The sequence below is a fragment of the Myotis brandtii genome, unplaced genomic scaffold (genome assembly GCF_000412655.1).
Source record: "Myotis brandtii unplaced genomic scaffold, ASM41265v1 scaffold277, whole genome shotgun sequence".
NCBI classification, from domain to species: domain Eukaryota; kingdom Metazoa; phylum Chordata; class Mammalia; order Chiroptera; family Vespertilionidae; genus Myotis; species Myotis brandtii.
This window is the reverse complement of record NW_005360548.1, coordinates 1,671,396-1,685,986: the sequence shown is the minus strand read 5'-3', so window position 1 is coordinate 1,685,986 and position 14,591 is coordinate 1,671,396. Positions and strand designations below refer to the sequence as shown.

At 47.9% G+C, this 14,591-nt stretch overlaps 1 protein-coding gene across 4 annotated transcripts; it reads right to left on the bottom strand.

Annotated features, from left to right (window-relative positions):
* Window positions 1–5,651: 5,651 nt before the first annotated feature.
* GMFG (glia maturation factor, gamma) lies at window positions 5,652–14,415 on the bottom strand. 4 transcript variants are annotated; one of them, XM_014541759.1, is made up of 7 exons: window positions 14,345–14,415; window positions 10,481–10,577; window positions 10,311–10,360; window positions 9,263–9,312; window positions 6,521–6,603; window positions 5,996–6,069; window positions 5,652–5,849 (listed from the first exon to the last, which is right to left on the bottom strand). In XM_014541759.1, coding segments are annotated over exons 2-7 (330 nt in total). In that variant the 5' UTR covers window positions 10,482–10,577; window positions 14,345–14,415; the 3' UTR covers window positions 5,652–5,777. The 4 variants fall into 4 exon arrangements, with proteins under 4 accessions (XP_014397245.1, XP_014397243.1, XP_014397244.1 ...); XM_014541757.1 differs by lacking the exon at window positions 14,345–14,415 and adding an exon at window positions 11,001–11,063; XM_014541758.1 differs by lacking the exon at window positions 14,345–14,415 and adding an exon at window positions 10,842–10,949.
* Window positions 14,416–14,591: the final 176 nt, after the last annotated feature.

Below are 14,591 nucleotides of genomic sequence, written 5' to 3'. Positions count from 1 at the left end.
GGCCCGCCCCCCACCTCTTCCCAGCCCCACCTCCAGCCCCGCCGGCTTCCCAAGAGACCCCCAGACCACGCCCCGACTGGCTTGGGATCCCGGATTTCTAAACAGAGACCTGGGATCAGGTCCCAACACCCAGGGGGACCTCGGACCATCCCTTACCTCCTTTGAGGACCCAGAACATGTTCTACAGCCACCCGGGACCACAAACCACGTCCTACTCTCCTTGGTGACCTCGACTCTCCTCACACCCCATCGAAGACCCCAGGCCATATGTTCCAGAATCCCAGGGATCCAAACCACCCCTATTAGGGACACCAAATCATACCCCAACATTCAGGTGGATCCACGCCCCATCCCTCAGAGACCCCAGGCCATATGTCAAAATCCAGGGAAACCCCTGATCATGCCTTACTCTCGTTGGGGACCCAGCCCATGTTCTACAGCCACCCACGACCACAAACCATATCCCATTCCTTGGAGACCCCCAGCCATGTCCTCCACTCTAGGACCTCAAACCATTCCCTAACCCCCAATAGGGATTCCCAACTATGTCTAAGTTCTAGAGGGCTCAAATATGTCTCTTGTCCCCATGGGAGACCCTAAGCTTCCCCATTTCCCCCATTAGACCCAGACCATCCTCCCCTGCAAGGCACTCCTTGGTTTCCAGAACCCCTGTTTGCCTCAGATTCTTTCCCATCCTCTCCACCAGTCCTATCCTCATGAGGACCCTGCCTCCTCCCTACTCCTATTCTCTCTCTTGGATCCAACAGAGCCTTCCCCTTCTCTGTGACTTCAGTGTAGTCCAGGATTTCTTGCTCCTTCCTTGTTCAGACCCCTTCGTCTAACTCCTACCCAATGACCATCGGCCCCTCTCCGAAACCCCACTGAGTATCTCAGGCCACTCTTCACCTCTTTCTGAGATATTCACTGTGCCCCCAAACCCAGCAAGGCCTCACCTCAAAGTCTGTCTTATTGCCGCCCCCCAGATCCCTGGAGGCCCGAGGACTTTTCATTTTGGATCCCACTGTATCAAGGTCCTACCCCAAACCCCCTTCCCTAAATTCTTCCTTTCCAGGTCATCACAGGAAGCCTGCCCTGCTCCTCAGATCAAGGGCACCTCTGCAGAGCCTATCTCTGGTGGACCTTGAGCCCAGTCACAGCCAATCCCCACACACACCAAGCTCCAGATCCCACCTCCCACCCTGGTTCCTGGTGCTACCTGCCAGGGCATGGAGGTGCAGGGCTGGGAAAACAGGAGTGGGAGACTTATCACAACAGCAAAAGTGGACACATGGCCAGTACTGCTCACGCCAGGAATGGTTCTAATGCTCCATTCACTCTCACAGCAGCCAGATGAGGAGGTTTCATCACTACCTCCATTTTACAGAAGAGGAAAATTGAGCCTTAGAGAGGTTTAGTCATTTGCCTAAGATCTCTCACACACAGTAAGTGGCAGAACAGGGTGGAGGTGAAGGGGAAAGAGGGTGAGAGCAGACCTGGGATGGAAAAGGAAAGGGTGAGAAAAAAGATAATAAGAGAGACAGATACACAGAGATGAGAAACAAAGGCAGGGCAACCTCACTCACAGGCATAATTGGCCCTGTGAGCGCTTATCCTCATATCCGACCATTCTTGTCTTTGGCCGCAGTGATGACTTTTCGGTCTTTGGAGGTATTCCCCTTCCATGGCTGATTCTGTCTTTTCATACAAGTCTCAATTCAAATGTAATCTCTTCAGAGAGGCTCTCCTTTCCCACCTGCAATTTACATCCCCACCTCCACCCCCACCAATGGTCCTGATATCTGAAAATTACTTTGAAATATATATAAAAGAGGTTGATGGGTGGATAGATGAATGGATATGTGACAAAGCAAGTGCAGTAAAATGTTAATGGTGGAATCCAGGTGGTGGGCATATGGGTATTCACTGTGAAATTATTTTGACTTTGCTGCATGTTTGAAATGTTTCAAAATAATGTTAGGAGGGGGACAAAAGCAGGAGGACTCTTCTAGAGACTAAAGAGGCAACAAAAAATAGCCCCAACAGGTCCCACCACTTCTATCACATCACCTCATTACATTTCCCTCAGAACACTTGTTACTCTTGGTAATGATCTTGTCTGTTTGTTTGTTTGTTTGTTTGTTTACCTATTTACTGTTTACTTATTTGTTTATTGCTTACTGTCTAGTCATTGAAATGTAAGACTTCTGAGGAAGTGGCATGGGCGCCAATTTTTTCCAGTGTTTAAACTACCATTGACCCCAATGGGTGCTCAGTAAACAGGTGTTCTTGAATGCCTCTTGGGAGAGGATCTGGGAACTGGGCCCACTACAGACTCACCGTAGAGACCACACTCAGGAATAAACGTGTTCTCCTAGCCCAGTGATGGCGAACCTTTTGAGCTCGGCGTGTCAGCATTTTGAAAAACTCTAACTTAACTCTGGTGCCGTGTCACATATAGAAATTTTTTGATATTTGCAACCATAGTAAAACAAAGACTTATATTTTTGATATTTATTTTATATATTTAAATGCCATTTAACAAAGAAAAATCAACCGAAAAAATGAGTTCGCGTGTCACCTCTGACACGCGTGTCATAGGTTCGCCATCACTGTCCTAGCCTGAGGTCATTAGAAGGGAAGGGGTATAAGCCAGTGGCTAGGGTGTACCCTTAAGGTCAGGGGGTATGAGTTGGCCTGAAAAAGAGGGTGAGGGGTAGAAGATAGTGTGATTATTTCCCTAGGGCCCTAATTCCTGCCCTAGACCAATCTAATTCTTCCACAATTTATCGCCTCTACCCCCACTCCCCAAGCCTATCTCTAAGGCTCCACTCCAAAGCAAAAATCCCAGCCTTATCTAAGCAAAGCACCTGAATTCCAGGTCCCACACCCGAAGTCTAAGCCCCAAACCTTAAACACCACCCTAAAGTATAACGTATGTATTAAGACTTTTTTCTTTTTTTAATATTTTTTTATTGATTTCAGAGAAAGGATGGGAGAGGAAGAGAAACATCAATGATAAAAATCATTGATTAGCTGCCTCCTGCACACCCCCTACTGGGGATGGAGTCCGCAACCCAGGCATGTGCCCTGACTGGGAATGGAACCCTGACCTCCTGGTACTAGTGGGGCCAGACTTCTTTAACTGTGTCCCTGCAACAAGTCTAAGCCCCACTCCACAGCCAAAGCCCTACTCCTCCATCTTAGGCTCCACCCCATAAGCAGCTAGTTGTTAGCCTGGACACTGGTCCCTCAGACCTAGTCTAGGTCCTCCATTCTCAGCTCTACCTAAAATCCAGTCTCCACCTCTCCAATCTAAGCCCTGCTTATATTCTATGTTAGCTCGGAGAAGTGCCTAGGAAAGCCTATGGCCTGGATTCAAAAATTAGGGAGCCTGCCTGGCCAGTGTAGCTCAGTGGTTGAGCATCGACCCATGAACCAGCAGGTCACGGTTGGATTCCCAGTCAGGGCACATGCCTGGGCTGCAGGCTTGATCCCCAGTACGGGGGTGCAGGAGGCAGCCAATGGATGATTCTCTCTCATCATTGATGTCTCTCTCTCTCTCTCTCTCTCTCTCCCTTTCTCTTCCTGAAAATCAATAAAAACATTTTTTGAAAAATTGAAGGAACACCCTGAAAAGGGATATGCTTTCTCTTTTAAAAGAGAGACAGAGAGAGAGAGAGAGAGAGAGAGAGAGAGAGAGAACTAAGGAGCCTGGATCTGTGGGAGCCTAGAGGGGAGGTTAGTGGAAAGGGGGGAGGCAGTCCCTGATTTGTACCGCCCTGGAAGGAAGGGGCCCCAAACCCAAAGCCACCACCTCTGTGCTGATTTTTTATTAGATAGTGTATTCTGTTCTGGCTTCTCTGGTTGGTCCTTCCATAATCCTTCTGGCCAAACCTACTCTGCATTGGGCTGCTCCTCAGACTCACTCTCTGATTGGTGCCTGTTTTCCAAACTCCCTGCTTCTGATTGGGTAATTCCTTGTACATGCCTCTTTCTGACTAGATGGTTTGCAATAATAAGCTTGGACACAGACATAAGTTTAACTTTTGGGGATGAGGAGGGACAAGTGGGAGGGAAGGGAGGAGGAGAAAGAGGGGGAGATGGCCCACCTAAGAAAGTGAGTGGCCAATTGGCCACAGAATAGCCTTGGGTTAAAGTTCTAACTACAGAATCCTAGGTGTGGAACTTCAGGCAACCATTTTTAGTTTCTGTGCCTGTTTCTTCATCTGTAAATTGGGGATAATGTACCTTCTTCATGGGACATTGTAAGAATTAAATGAATTAATAATATCTATAAAGTGCTTATAGAAGTACTAGCACACAGGAAGCCCTCAGTCAGAGGATTAGCTATTATTATTAATTTGAACTACTCCTTTTGCCTCTCTGACCTCTGCCGGCCAGGGAATTGCTTGACCTCTTAATTGAATGACTTCTCCTATCCCCAGCCCTCCTCCTCTTCCATCTCTAGCCATCAGGGACTCAGGCTGTGATTAGAGGGAGGGGTAGAGACGTGCCTGGCAGAAAGATGAGGTAGGGCACCAGGACAAGTGTCAGAGGAAAGGAGCTCATCACACCCTAACCTTCCTCTCACCCCCTTCCCCCACAGAAAATTCAGGGCAGGGGATTTCTTTATGTAGAGTGATTTTATGCTGAATCCCTCAAGCAAGGCCTTGTCCTGCTTGGGAATAAGGGGGCAAGGGATGGACAAAGTGAGGTGGTGAGGGGATGGTATATTCTGGCTGGGAAGAATGGGGAAGAGTTGGAGCTGGGGAGGGGCAGCCCAGGCCCTAGGTCACAATGCCATTGTTACCATGGCAACAGCCACCTCTATAGGGAACCTGGAAAGGAGTGGAGGAGGGAACCAGGTCCCTGAATCTGGGGACATAGAGAAGAACTGAGACATGAAGGAGAAGCAATGAGACAGAAAGAGTGATTTATAACTATGAAGATCCGCCTGACTTGGAATTTTCAGAGCCTAGTACACTGTTGGTTCTCAATAAATGTCTCTCAGAGACAGAAACAAAGAGCCTGAGGGAGTCAAATGCCCGGGGACGCCAGAAGAAAGAAGAATCTCCAGACAGGGACGAATAGGATGTCCCTTTCCTGCCCCCCTCAACATCATACCCATTAGCGGTCCACTAAGGATCCTGGATCTTCTTTGCCTTCCCCAGCACTGGAACCTCTAGGTCTACCCAACCACACAAACAACCCACCCCAACAACTCCCAAGCCCCTGAACAATTATGTTTGATCTTTCAACAACTTTCTGCATTTAAATTCTTCCTGACTGAGGCCTCCCTGGGAAAAGTAGTATTCAGTGTAAGCTAATGCCTGCTAACCCCTAGAGCTGGGAAGGGAAGGGAGGAGGGGAAACGGACAATCTCCTTTACTCTCAGGGACCCAGGTATTCTTAATCCCCTCCGGAGTGGCTCCTTCATGGATTCAAATATTCTCCCAATTCCTCCAGGAGACCGGGCCTCCCCCATACTTCCTAGGAAACCCCACAGGCTTCTTTCAGAGAAGCAGGTATCCTCCTTTCCTCCCGGAATTCAGCGGACATCCACTTGGTCTGCCTGCCCTCTGATGGCCTGAGGCTGGTACTGCAGGGACTGTCAGCTGGCGCCCACAATGAGAAACAGAAACTGAGCCAGATTGGAGGATCTCTGAGTTCTTGCAGTTTAATTTCTTCGGGGTCTCAGATGTTCAGGTCCTAGGGGTCTGAGTCCCCAGTTCCTTTGGGGACTCAGACAGCAGGAATTCAGATCCCCAACCCAGAGGTCAACGAAAGAAAGACAACTTCTCTTGGAGCCAGGCCTCGGTGAGGTCATCAGTGGTGCGGATTTCAAACACCTGGGCGGGGAGAGTTCTCAATGTCATGACCCATTCAGGAACTGAGAGAGCGAGGACCCCAGCCCCTTCCTCCCTCAGACCCAGGAGGCTAGACTCCCTGACCCCTCCTCCCTAACACTCTGGGATCCTCAGCCCCAGGCCCAGACCTTTGTGAGCTCTGCAGTCTGCACCAGTCTGTTTTTACTCCCTGCATACATCATCTGTTGTTCGGGCTTGCAGCCTGCATGGAAAAGGGGAGAAGGAAACATAACTGGGGGATCCTGGGGTATTCACTAAGGGGCCAGTAATCTCCCGCAGGCCCTGGAGTTTTCTAAGGGTCCTAGGAGCTGTTCTAAGGAGTCCCAGTTTTCAGTTTTGTCTAGGGGCTTGAAGTTATTCTGAGGGTCCTTGGAGATGGGACCCTCAGAATAACTAACTCCCAAACAGGAGTTTCTAGGTTAAAAAAAGAAAAAAAAGAAAAAGAAGAAAGGATTACTTACACATCTTGGGACTGAGGAGGATGGGTTGGGCTCATGAGAAATCTAAGCCCCCAACTTCCATGCATTGCCTCCCAGTACTCACCAAGTCACCCCCACACACACTCACACACACCTGCACTCTCAAACACTATCTTACACACCACACACAGACTCTAAGACCCTATTCTCAGGATGGGTAGAGCTGAGTCTCACCCACAGGGCTGGAGAAGATGAAACACAAGGGGTAGGACACTCGGCCATCTTCGTGCACATACTTGTAGCTGTAAACCACGAACCTACACCAGTGAAAAGGAATTCAAATTCAGGACTTCAATGCCGATTACCTAAGTCTACAACCTTGAAATCTTGCATGAGTCTGAGAATCTAGGGTTAACAACTGAGATTGAAGGTACTGGCCTCAAACACAATAAATGATTAAAAATAACAATAATAGTAAATGCTAAATAGAATTACCATATGATCCAGCAATTCCACTTCTGAGTATTTATGCAAAGAAAATTAAACACAAATTTGGAAAGATATATGCACCCCATGTCCATCACAGCATTATTTACAATAGCAAAATATGGAAACAAACTAAATGTCCATCGATGAATGAATGGATAAAGGAGATGTGGTTTATACATACAATGGAATACTATTCAGCCATTAAAAAGAAAGGAAATCCTGCCATTTGTGACAACATGGATGAAACATTGAGACATTATGCTAAGTAAAATAAGTCAGACAAAGAAAGACAAATACTGTTATGATCTCACATTTGGAATTAAAAAAAATAAACAAACAAAAAATCAAGTTCATAGATACAGAGAACAGATTGGTGGTTGCCAGAGGGAGGGGGTTGGTGGTGGGCAAAATGGGTGAGGGGGGTCAAAAGGTACAAACTTCCAGTTATAAAATAATAAGTCGTGGGGATCTAATGTACAACATGGTGACTATCTATATATATAAACGGCTAATATGCAAAGTGTCCCCTAGGGAGTTCGACCTGGAGTTCGATGGCTCGCTATGACATGCACTGACCACCAGGGGGCAGCGCGGAACAAAGGAAGGCCCTGGCTGGCAGCCAGCAGCCAGGGAAGGAAGGCCCCAGCCAGCAACTGGAAGACCCCAATCGGCCCTGATCGCCAGACAGGCCAAGGGAACCTACCCATGCACAGATTTCGTGTACCGGGCCTCTAGTAATTAATAATACTGTATTGCATATTTGAAAGTTGCTAAGAGAGTAAATCTTAAAAGTCCTCATCACAAGAAAAAAAATGTTTTTGTAACTCTGTGTGGTGACAGATGTTAACTAAATTTATTGTGCTGATCATTTCACTATATATACAAATATCAAATCACATTGTACACCTGAAACAGTAATGACATATACAGTAATGTCATATGTCAAATAGACCTCAATGAAAACATTTTAAAAAGAAAAACATAATGGCTTAAAAAAATAGTCAGTGCTGCCCTGGCGAGTGTTGCTAAGTGGTTAGACCGCTGACCCGCACACCAAAGGTTCATGAGTTCAATTCCTGGTCAAGGGCACATACTTGGGTTGCAGGTTCAATCTGGGCCCCAGTTCAGGCACCTGCAGAAGGCAACTAATCAATGTGTCTCTCTCACATTGGTGTTTCTCTCTCTCTCTCTCTCTCTCTCTCTCTCTCTCTCTCTCTCTCAGTCTTTCTCTCTCTCACCTTCCCTCCCTCCCTTCCACTCTCTCTAAAAGTCAATGGAAAAATATCCTTAGGTGAGAATTACCAAAACAAAACAAAAAGTCAGTGCTTATTTAACTCACAACAACCTTATGATGAAGTTGCTATTTTATCCCTATACTACAGATGGGATCATTGAGGCCCAGAGAGGTGAAGTCACTTGCCCAAAGGTCTATGGGTACATTTGAGCCTAGACTATAAATGCTCAACCACTATGTGATACTGTCCAGCTGGGGCTGAGACCAGGACTGCCTACATAATTTGCCACGCTCAGTGCTAATTGAAAATTTGGGGCCCCTTGTTCAAAAGACAAGAGAAAACCTTCTTCCTTTCTTCTGCAAGCTTTGCTATCTTGGACATGGGAACACTTGAAAGGGGAGTGCAGATGCTTACAGGCACACGCTGGAACTTTCATTCAGGAGCAGGAGGTGGCTGACCCTAACCCTCCTGGAATCTGCACTCAGGACCCCTGCCAGGGCATCACTGGGTGGTGCAGGGAGTGGATAGAGAACCCGTCCAGGGCTGGAGGTGGCACTGCCCCAAGCCCTAGCACATGCTCTATTGTCTCAGAAGACTTCACAAAAAACACAAATTCAAAGATAAAACTATAAAGGATTTCCAGACAGCAGGCAGCCGCAGAGCACTACCTCCCACATTCGAGGCTGCCTTCCGGATATGGGGCCCTTTGGGACTACACTTGTCAGACACCCAGGAGCTGGTTCTGGCTGGGATGGAGGCTCAAAATCCTCAGGCACCCAAAATTCACCTCAGGGGAGATGGAAATCTGCACAGACCGGTTACCATAGAAGTGTCAGAGTGCTCCTCCACTCACAAAAAGCACCAGACTTACGTGGCTTCACACAAGATTTTCCCCAATTGTTAAATGTCAAATAATTTATTTGTTACCAGAAATATTCTGCAGCATTAAAGAGGAAGGAAATTTTCTTTCTTTTTATTTAATGAAGCAAGAGCAATGTTAAGGCCGAAACCTATCAAAGTTTGTATTTTTAAAAAAGCAAGCTCTAATTTCACATATGATTATCAATGTAAAATTCTGCAACAAAATATTAGTATACTGTACACAAAGTCCTAGGATAAGAACTCTTGGCCTCAAACACAGAGATCCCAAGCTGGTGAATAGGACTGGAGCCCAAGCAATCCCCTCAGTCTCCACCCCCATCATCACCCTTCTCCCCATGGCCTGACCCTCCTGTTCCTTCCCCCAGGATACCTTGGCTGTCTTTCTGGCAACTCCATTTTTAGTTCCTCTGGAGAAATGTTCTGGGGGAGGAGGGAAAAAACAGGAGAGAAGAAAATATTGCCATTAAACAAGCATTTATTATGTGCCAAGATACTGGTCTAAGTAACATACATGGACTAATTCATTGAGCTCTTCCATAATTCTGTGGGGTAGGTCCTATTATTATCCCTACTTTACAGGTGAGCAAGCTGAGGCCCAGAGGTGTTAAGACACTTGCCCTAGATTGCACAGCAACTCTGAGCAGAGGAGTTCAAATATGAATCTGGGTTTAAATCATAACCACTTTACTATACCTCCTTTCAGAAGACCAGAGGGAGCCCAGCTCCTAGCCAATCCCCCTCCCCTGTCAAACAGCCCAAGCTCAGTCTCCATAGGCACCCCTCTAAATCCTTACCACAACACTATGAAGTAAGCCTTATTATCATTCCCATGTTATAGATCAGGGGTCCTCAAACTTTTTAAACAGGGGGCCAGTTCATTGTCCCTCAGACCGTTGGAGGGCCGGACTATAGTTTAAAAAAAAACTATGAACAAATTCCTATGCACACTGCACATATCTTATTTTGAAGTAAAAAAACAAAATGGGAACAAATACAATATTTGTATTTGCATGTGGCCCGCGGGCCGTAGTTTGAGGACCCCTGTTATAGATAAAGACAGTGAGGCCAAGAGAGGGTAAGGTATATATTATAAAGGATGTCTGCTAGCTTTTTATTAACTTATCTGGAAATTCTTTAATTTAAGTGCCAATAAAGTATTATCATTTTATTGAGCACTATGGGCCAGGCCTTCTAAACCCATTACAAAGATTAAATCATTGAATCCACAAACAACCTTATGAGGTCGGTACTGTTATCTCCATTTCATAGATGAGGAAGCAGAGACCCATACAGTCTCTTGCCTAAGATCACATCTGAGTGGGGACTTGACCTCCAGGTCTTTCTGGCCCCCAATGCCAGACCCTTGGGTCTCCCAGCCCCACCCACTTCTGGGAGGTCCCATCCACCCAGCCCCTCACCTGAAATTCTTCCTCCAGCACCACCATCTGCCGGTCTTTGTCCACCTTCACTAGGGAGGGATGGCACACAGGGTTTAGTTAGGACACCCCTTCTAACTCAGTGACTCTAGCCCAGCCCTCGTCATATGTCCCCACCTCCCTCCCATCCTTCCAGGGAAAAGGACACTCACTTATTATGGCTGCATTATCTGTCTCTTTTCGAAAGCGGAATTTCCTCAGCTTTTCCTTTAGCTCTGGGTCCACCTCGCACACCACCAGGGAGTCCGACTGCAGCAGAGCCCAAAAAGAGCTGAGCAGGCCTCGCCTCAGTCCCTGCCCCCTGCCCAAGCCTCAGTGCCTCTATCTAATAATGAAGAGGAATGCTCTGACAGCCCATATGAGGCCTTCATGACATGAGGAAAGGCACCTTTTCCCCAGACAGATGCTGCCCCTCACCAGGGCACATACTTGGATTATAGAGCAGAGGCCAAATTCCAGCCCTCCAGCAGGTATCCTTGGGCAAAACTCAAGGAAACCCCGAGATCTGTTTACCTGGGGCTAAACCAGGAACCACCATCTCTTTCCCCAGCCTGGTCCTTTGCCACAGTGGGGGTCCCCTTCCCAGCCCCTTTTCTCCAACACACAGCCTGACCTTCACCCAGGCATCCTCCCAGCCCGAGACCCACCCCGAACGACCCCTGGCCCCCTGACCATGACTTTTCTGTCCACAGGCCTCTTCTTTTCTCAGTTCCGCTGTCTTCTAGGGGTGGGGAGAGAAGGGGGGCAGGGTGTGGGGTAGGGGAAAGGTTTCATACAACACCACATCCTGTTTATGCCCATTCTGGGACAACTGCTGCAGAGGGCTCCTCCCCCTCCTTCCTTCCCCTAATCTGCCAGGACCTCCGAGCCTTTGAAATCACCTAGACTTGGATTCAAATGCTGCCTTGCTATGTGACCATCGCTAAGTAACTTCACCCTCTGACTCAGGATTATTGTGAGGATAAAATAGCTTCACATGTCTCCAGGCATGGTGGACATTCTCCACACACAAAAGATAATAATGAGCTCTTTATCTCCTCCCCTCCTCCAGGAAGCCTTCCTGGATTTCCCCCCACTTAGAGTATTTTAACTCGAGCTGAAAAGGGGAGCTGCTAGTCAAACTGTCACCTACTATGTTGATGGGGAAATGGAGAGGACACAGGAGACACCATAGCAGCAGGGTAATGATGAATTTCTTCCTGAAGTTATTCAGCCTCACAGGCTTTATAATGGGCCCTACAACAATGGTGTTCAATCTTGTCAGACTAGTACCCCTTTTTTATTAAGCGTTTTGTATTGCTTCCTGTCTCATCCTGAAATGAAATTCCTGGATAATGTACCCTACTTACACACATACATTTTTTTTAAACATCAATATAATGTTCTGTCATATAAAGGAGAAATGAAAAGGTAATTTATAGGAAAACCCTATGCATTTCAGTAAGGAAATACAAGCAAACAAAAGAGAATTTTTGCAGATCCCAGCCCCATAATGGCTGCTTCTCTCCATAGTAGTGGGCAAGCCTTTCTATTCCCCACTACCTCACACTGGATCCCACCCCTTCATCCACTTACGGGCATCACTGCAGCTATCCCCCGTCTCCCTGCATCATCATATTCCCATCTCTGCTGGATCTGTCCCTCAGATAGGCAGTGTTACTTCTTCCATCTTAAAAACTATAAACCCTATCTCCTGCCCAGCCACTGCCCATTCATTTCCTTCCCTTTTCAGCAAAACTTCTTGAAAGCATTGTTTACGCTTGCTATTTGCAATTTCTCTTCCCAATTTTCCCTTCTAGTCTCTCGCAGCAGACTCTCACTCCCGTCCTTCTCCCCTGACAGGGCCACCAATGACCTGTATGGTGCTAGACCTCATGGTCACTTCTCATTCTTCATCTGACACTATCGCTCCCTGCGCTCTGGGCTTTTTTCACTTGGCTTTCAGGATACCACCCTCCCCAGGTTTCCCTCCGACTCCCCTGTCTGCTCCTCCTCCTGACAGTGGAGTGCCCCCTTCTCTTTCCCATCTACCTTCCTCTCTTCCTGTTCTCATCAGTCTCTTGCCTTTCAAAGAGGTTACCTTAATAATTTCTCCATCTGGGCATGCCCCTCACCTCTACCAGTGGTTCTCAACCTTCCTAATGCCGCGACCCTTTAATACAGTTCCTCATGTTGTGGTGACCCCCAACCATAAAATTATTTTCGTTGCTATTTCATAACTGTACTTTTGCTACTGTTATGAATCGTAATGTAAATATCTGATATGCAGGATGTATTTAGGTGACCCCTGTGAAAGGGGTCGCGACCCACAGGTTGAGAACCGCTGCTCTAGACTCGTACATCCAGTGGCCAACCTGACATCTCCACCTGGATATCTTGGAGTCATCCTTGACCCTTCTCCTTCCTTTGACAACATACATTAGAACTTGTCAGCTTAGACCTTCCAACTGTAACCAGAACCTGCCCACTTCTCCCCCTCCACAGCCCATACCCTGGTCCTGTCACCCTCATCTTCTGCCTGAACACTTAGAGCAGAAAGGAGTGAAGCCCCCCTTCTCCCCTCTGCACTGTTTCCCTACTCCCCTTTTCCCACACTCTAATCTTCACAGGATTACCAGCAGGATCCTTATAAAACCCAAGTCAGATGACATACTGCCTCTCTTAAAACCCTCCCATGGCTCTCATATTATTGGGGTAAAAGCAAAAGCCCTTACAGTAGCCTTTAGAACTAAATTAGCTGCCATCACCTCTCCTCCATTACCTCTTGGACCCTGTCTTCCACTACTCTCCCCTGTGCTCACTGCAGCTATGCTAGCCTTTGTGATTCTGTGAATAATCCCGCCCCTGGGCCTTTGCCCTTGCCATTAACTCTTTCAGGAACCCTCTTTCCCTCATGGCTCACCCCTTAATTCCTTCAGATTCCTATTCAAATCCCATCTGATGAAAGAGGTCTTTCCTCATCTAAAAGAGTACTGACCCCATTTCTCCATCCTGTCAGCTTGCTTTATTTCTCTCCATAATACTTATCACCAAGTTACACTGTGTTTATATATTGTTTGTGCCCCACCTCCCAATCAGAATGTAGGCTTCCTGAAGACAGGTATGTTTGTCTGCCTTGTTCATTGTTGAAATTCCAGTACCTTAAGCAATGCATGGCACCCATTAGGTACAGAAGAAAGATTATGGAATGAGTAAATGAAGCAGCATGTATGGTGCACAATCACTCTATCTGGTGTGAAAACTCTTGCTTCAGCGAAGGGGTCGTGGATGGGGTTTGTGCCTTCAACCACCCTGGCTTGAAATGGCCTTTCCTCACAGCATCGTGATGCCACCTCTGGTTTTCCTCCTCTCTGCTGCTCCTTCTCAATCTTGGTTGATTTCTTTGCTCAAACCTTCCAGGTCCCAGTTTTCTCAGGGTTCTGTTGGGTCCTGGTCTCCATTCATCCTCTGTACCCTCCCCAGGGTAGGTCACTAATTCCCACAGCTTCAATTACCCTCTTCGATGATCCTCGAATCTTGGTTTCCAGCCCCAATTTCTCTCTTACGCGCCAGACACAGGAGTTGTGCAGTCTCCTGGACCCTGCTGCTGGGTGGCCCACACTGGGCTCAGAATCTTTACAATCTTTTCTGGATCGCCTTCTCAGGGAGGCCCCCACCTCCAGCCAGACGGCTTTATCTTAGATGTCTGCCTCCATCGCCTGCTGCAGCCACCCAGTCCCCCGCCAGCCAGTTCACTCGCCATCCTTCCGCGTACCTCCCCCGCTTCCCACAGCCTCGCCGTCCTGCAAACGCCCCTCTGCCATCCCTGCTGCTTCCCTGCACTCCGTCCCCAGTTGTATTCCCTCCAATATAAGAGCCAGTGACTCTTCCCAGCGCGGAGTGCCCAAAGGACAAGTCCAAATCCCCTCGTGGCCAAGCGCCTGGCGGCAGCTCCCGCCCCAGCCCCCTGCCTAGAACTCTACACTGCACCCCGACTGCACCCCCCGAGTTCCTCTAACAAGCCACGTCTCAGTCACCTGAGAGCCGTCTGTGCAGTTCACCCCGAGCCAGGGAAGCCTGTAGAATGAACCGACAGATTACAATAGCCGGAGCAACGACTCCCATTTATTGATGGCTGCCTCTGTGCCCAGCACTGTGCACGCATGGCCTCTTCCGGTTCTGTTCTGCCTGAGAGAGAAGCAACAGGCTCAGAGAGGGGTGTGCTGAGAGAGCGGAGACTCCGGAAGCCCAGCGCCCACCTGGACGGTCGGGGGCACCGCCACC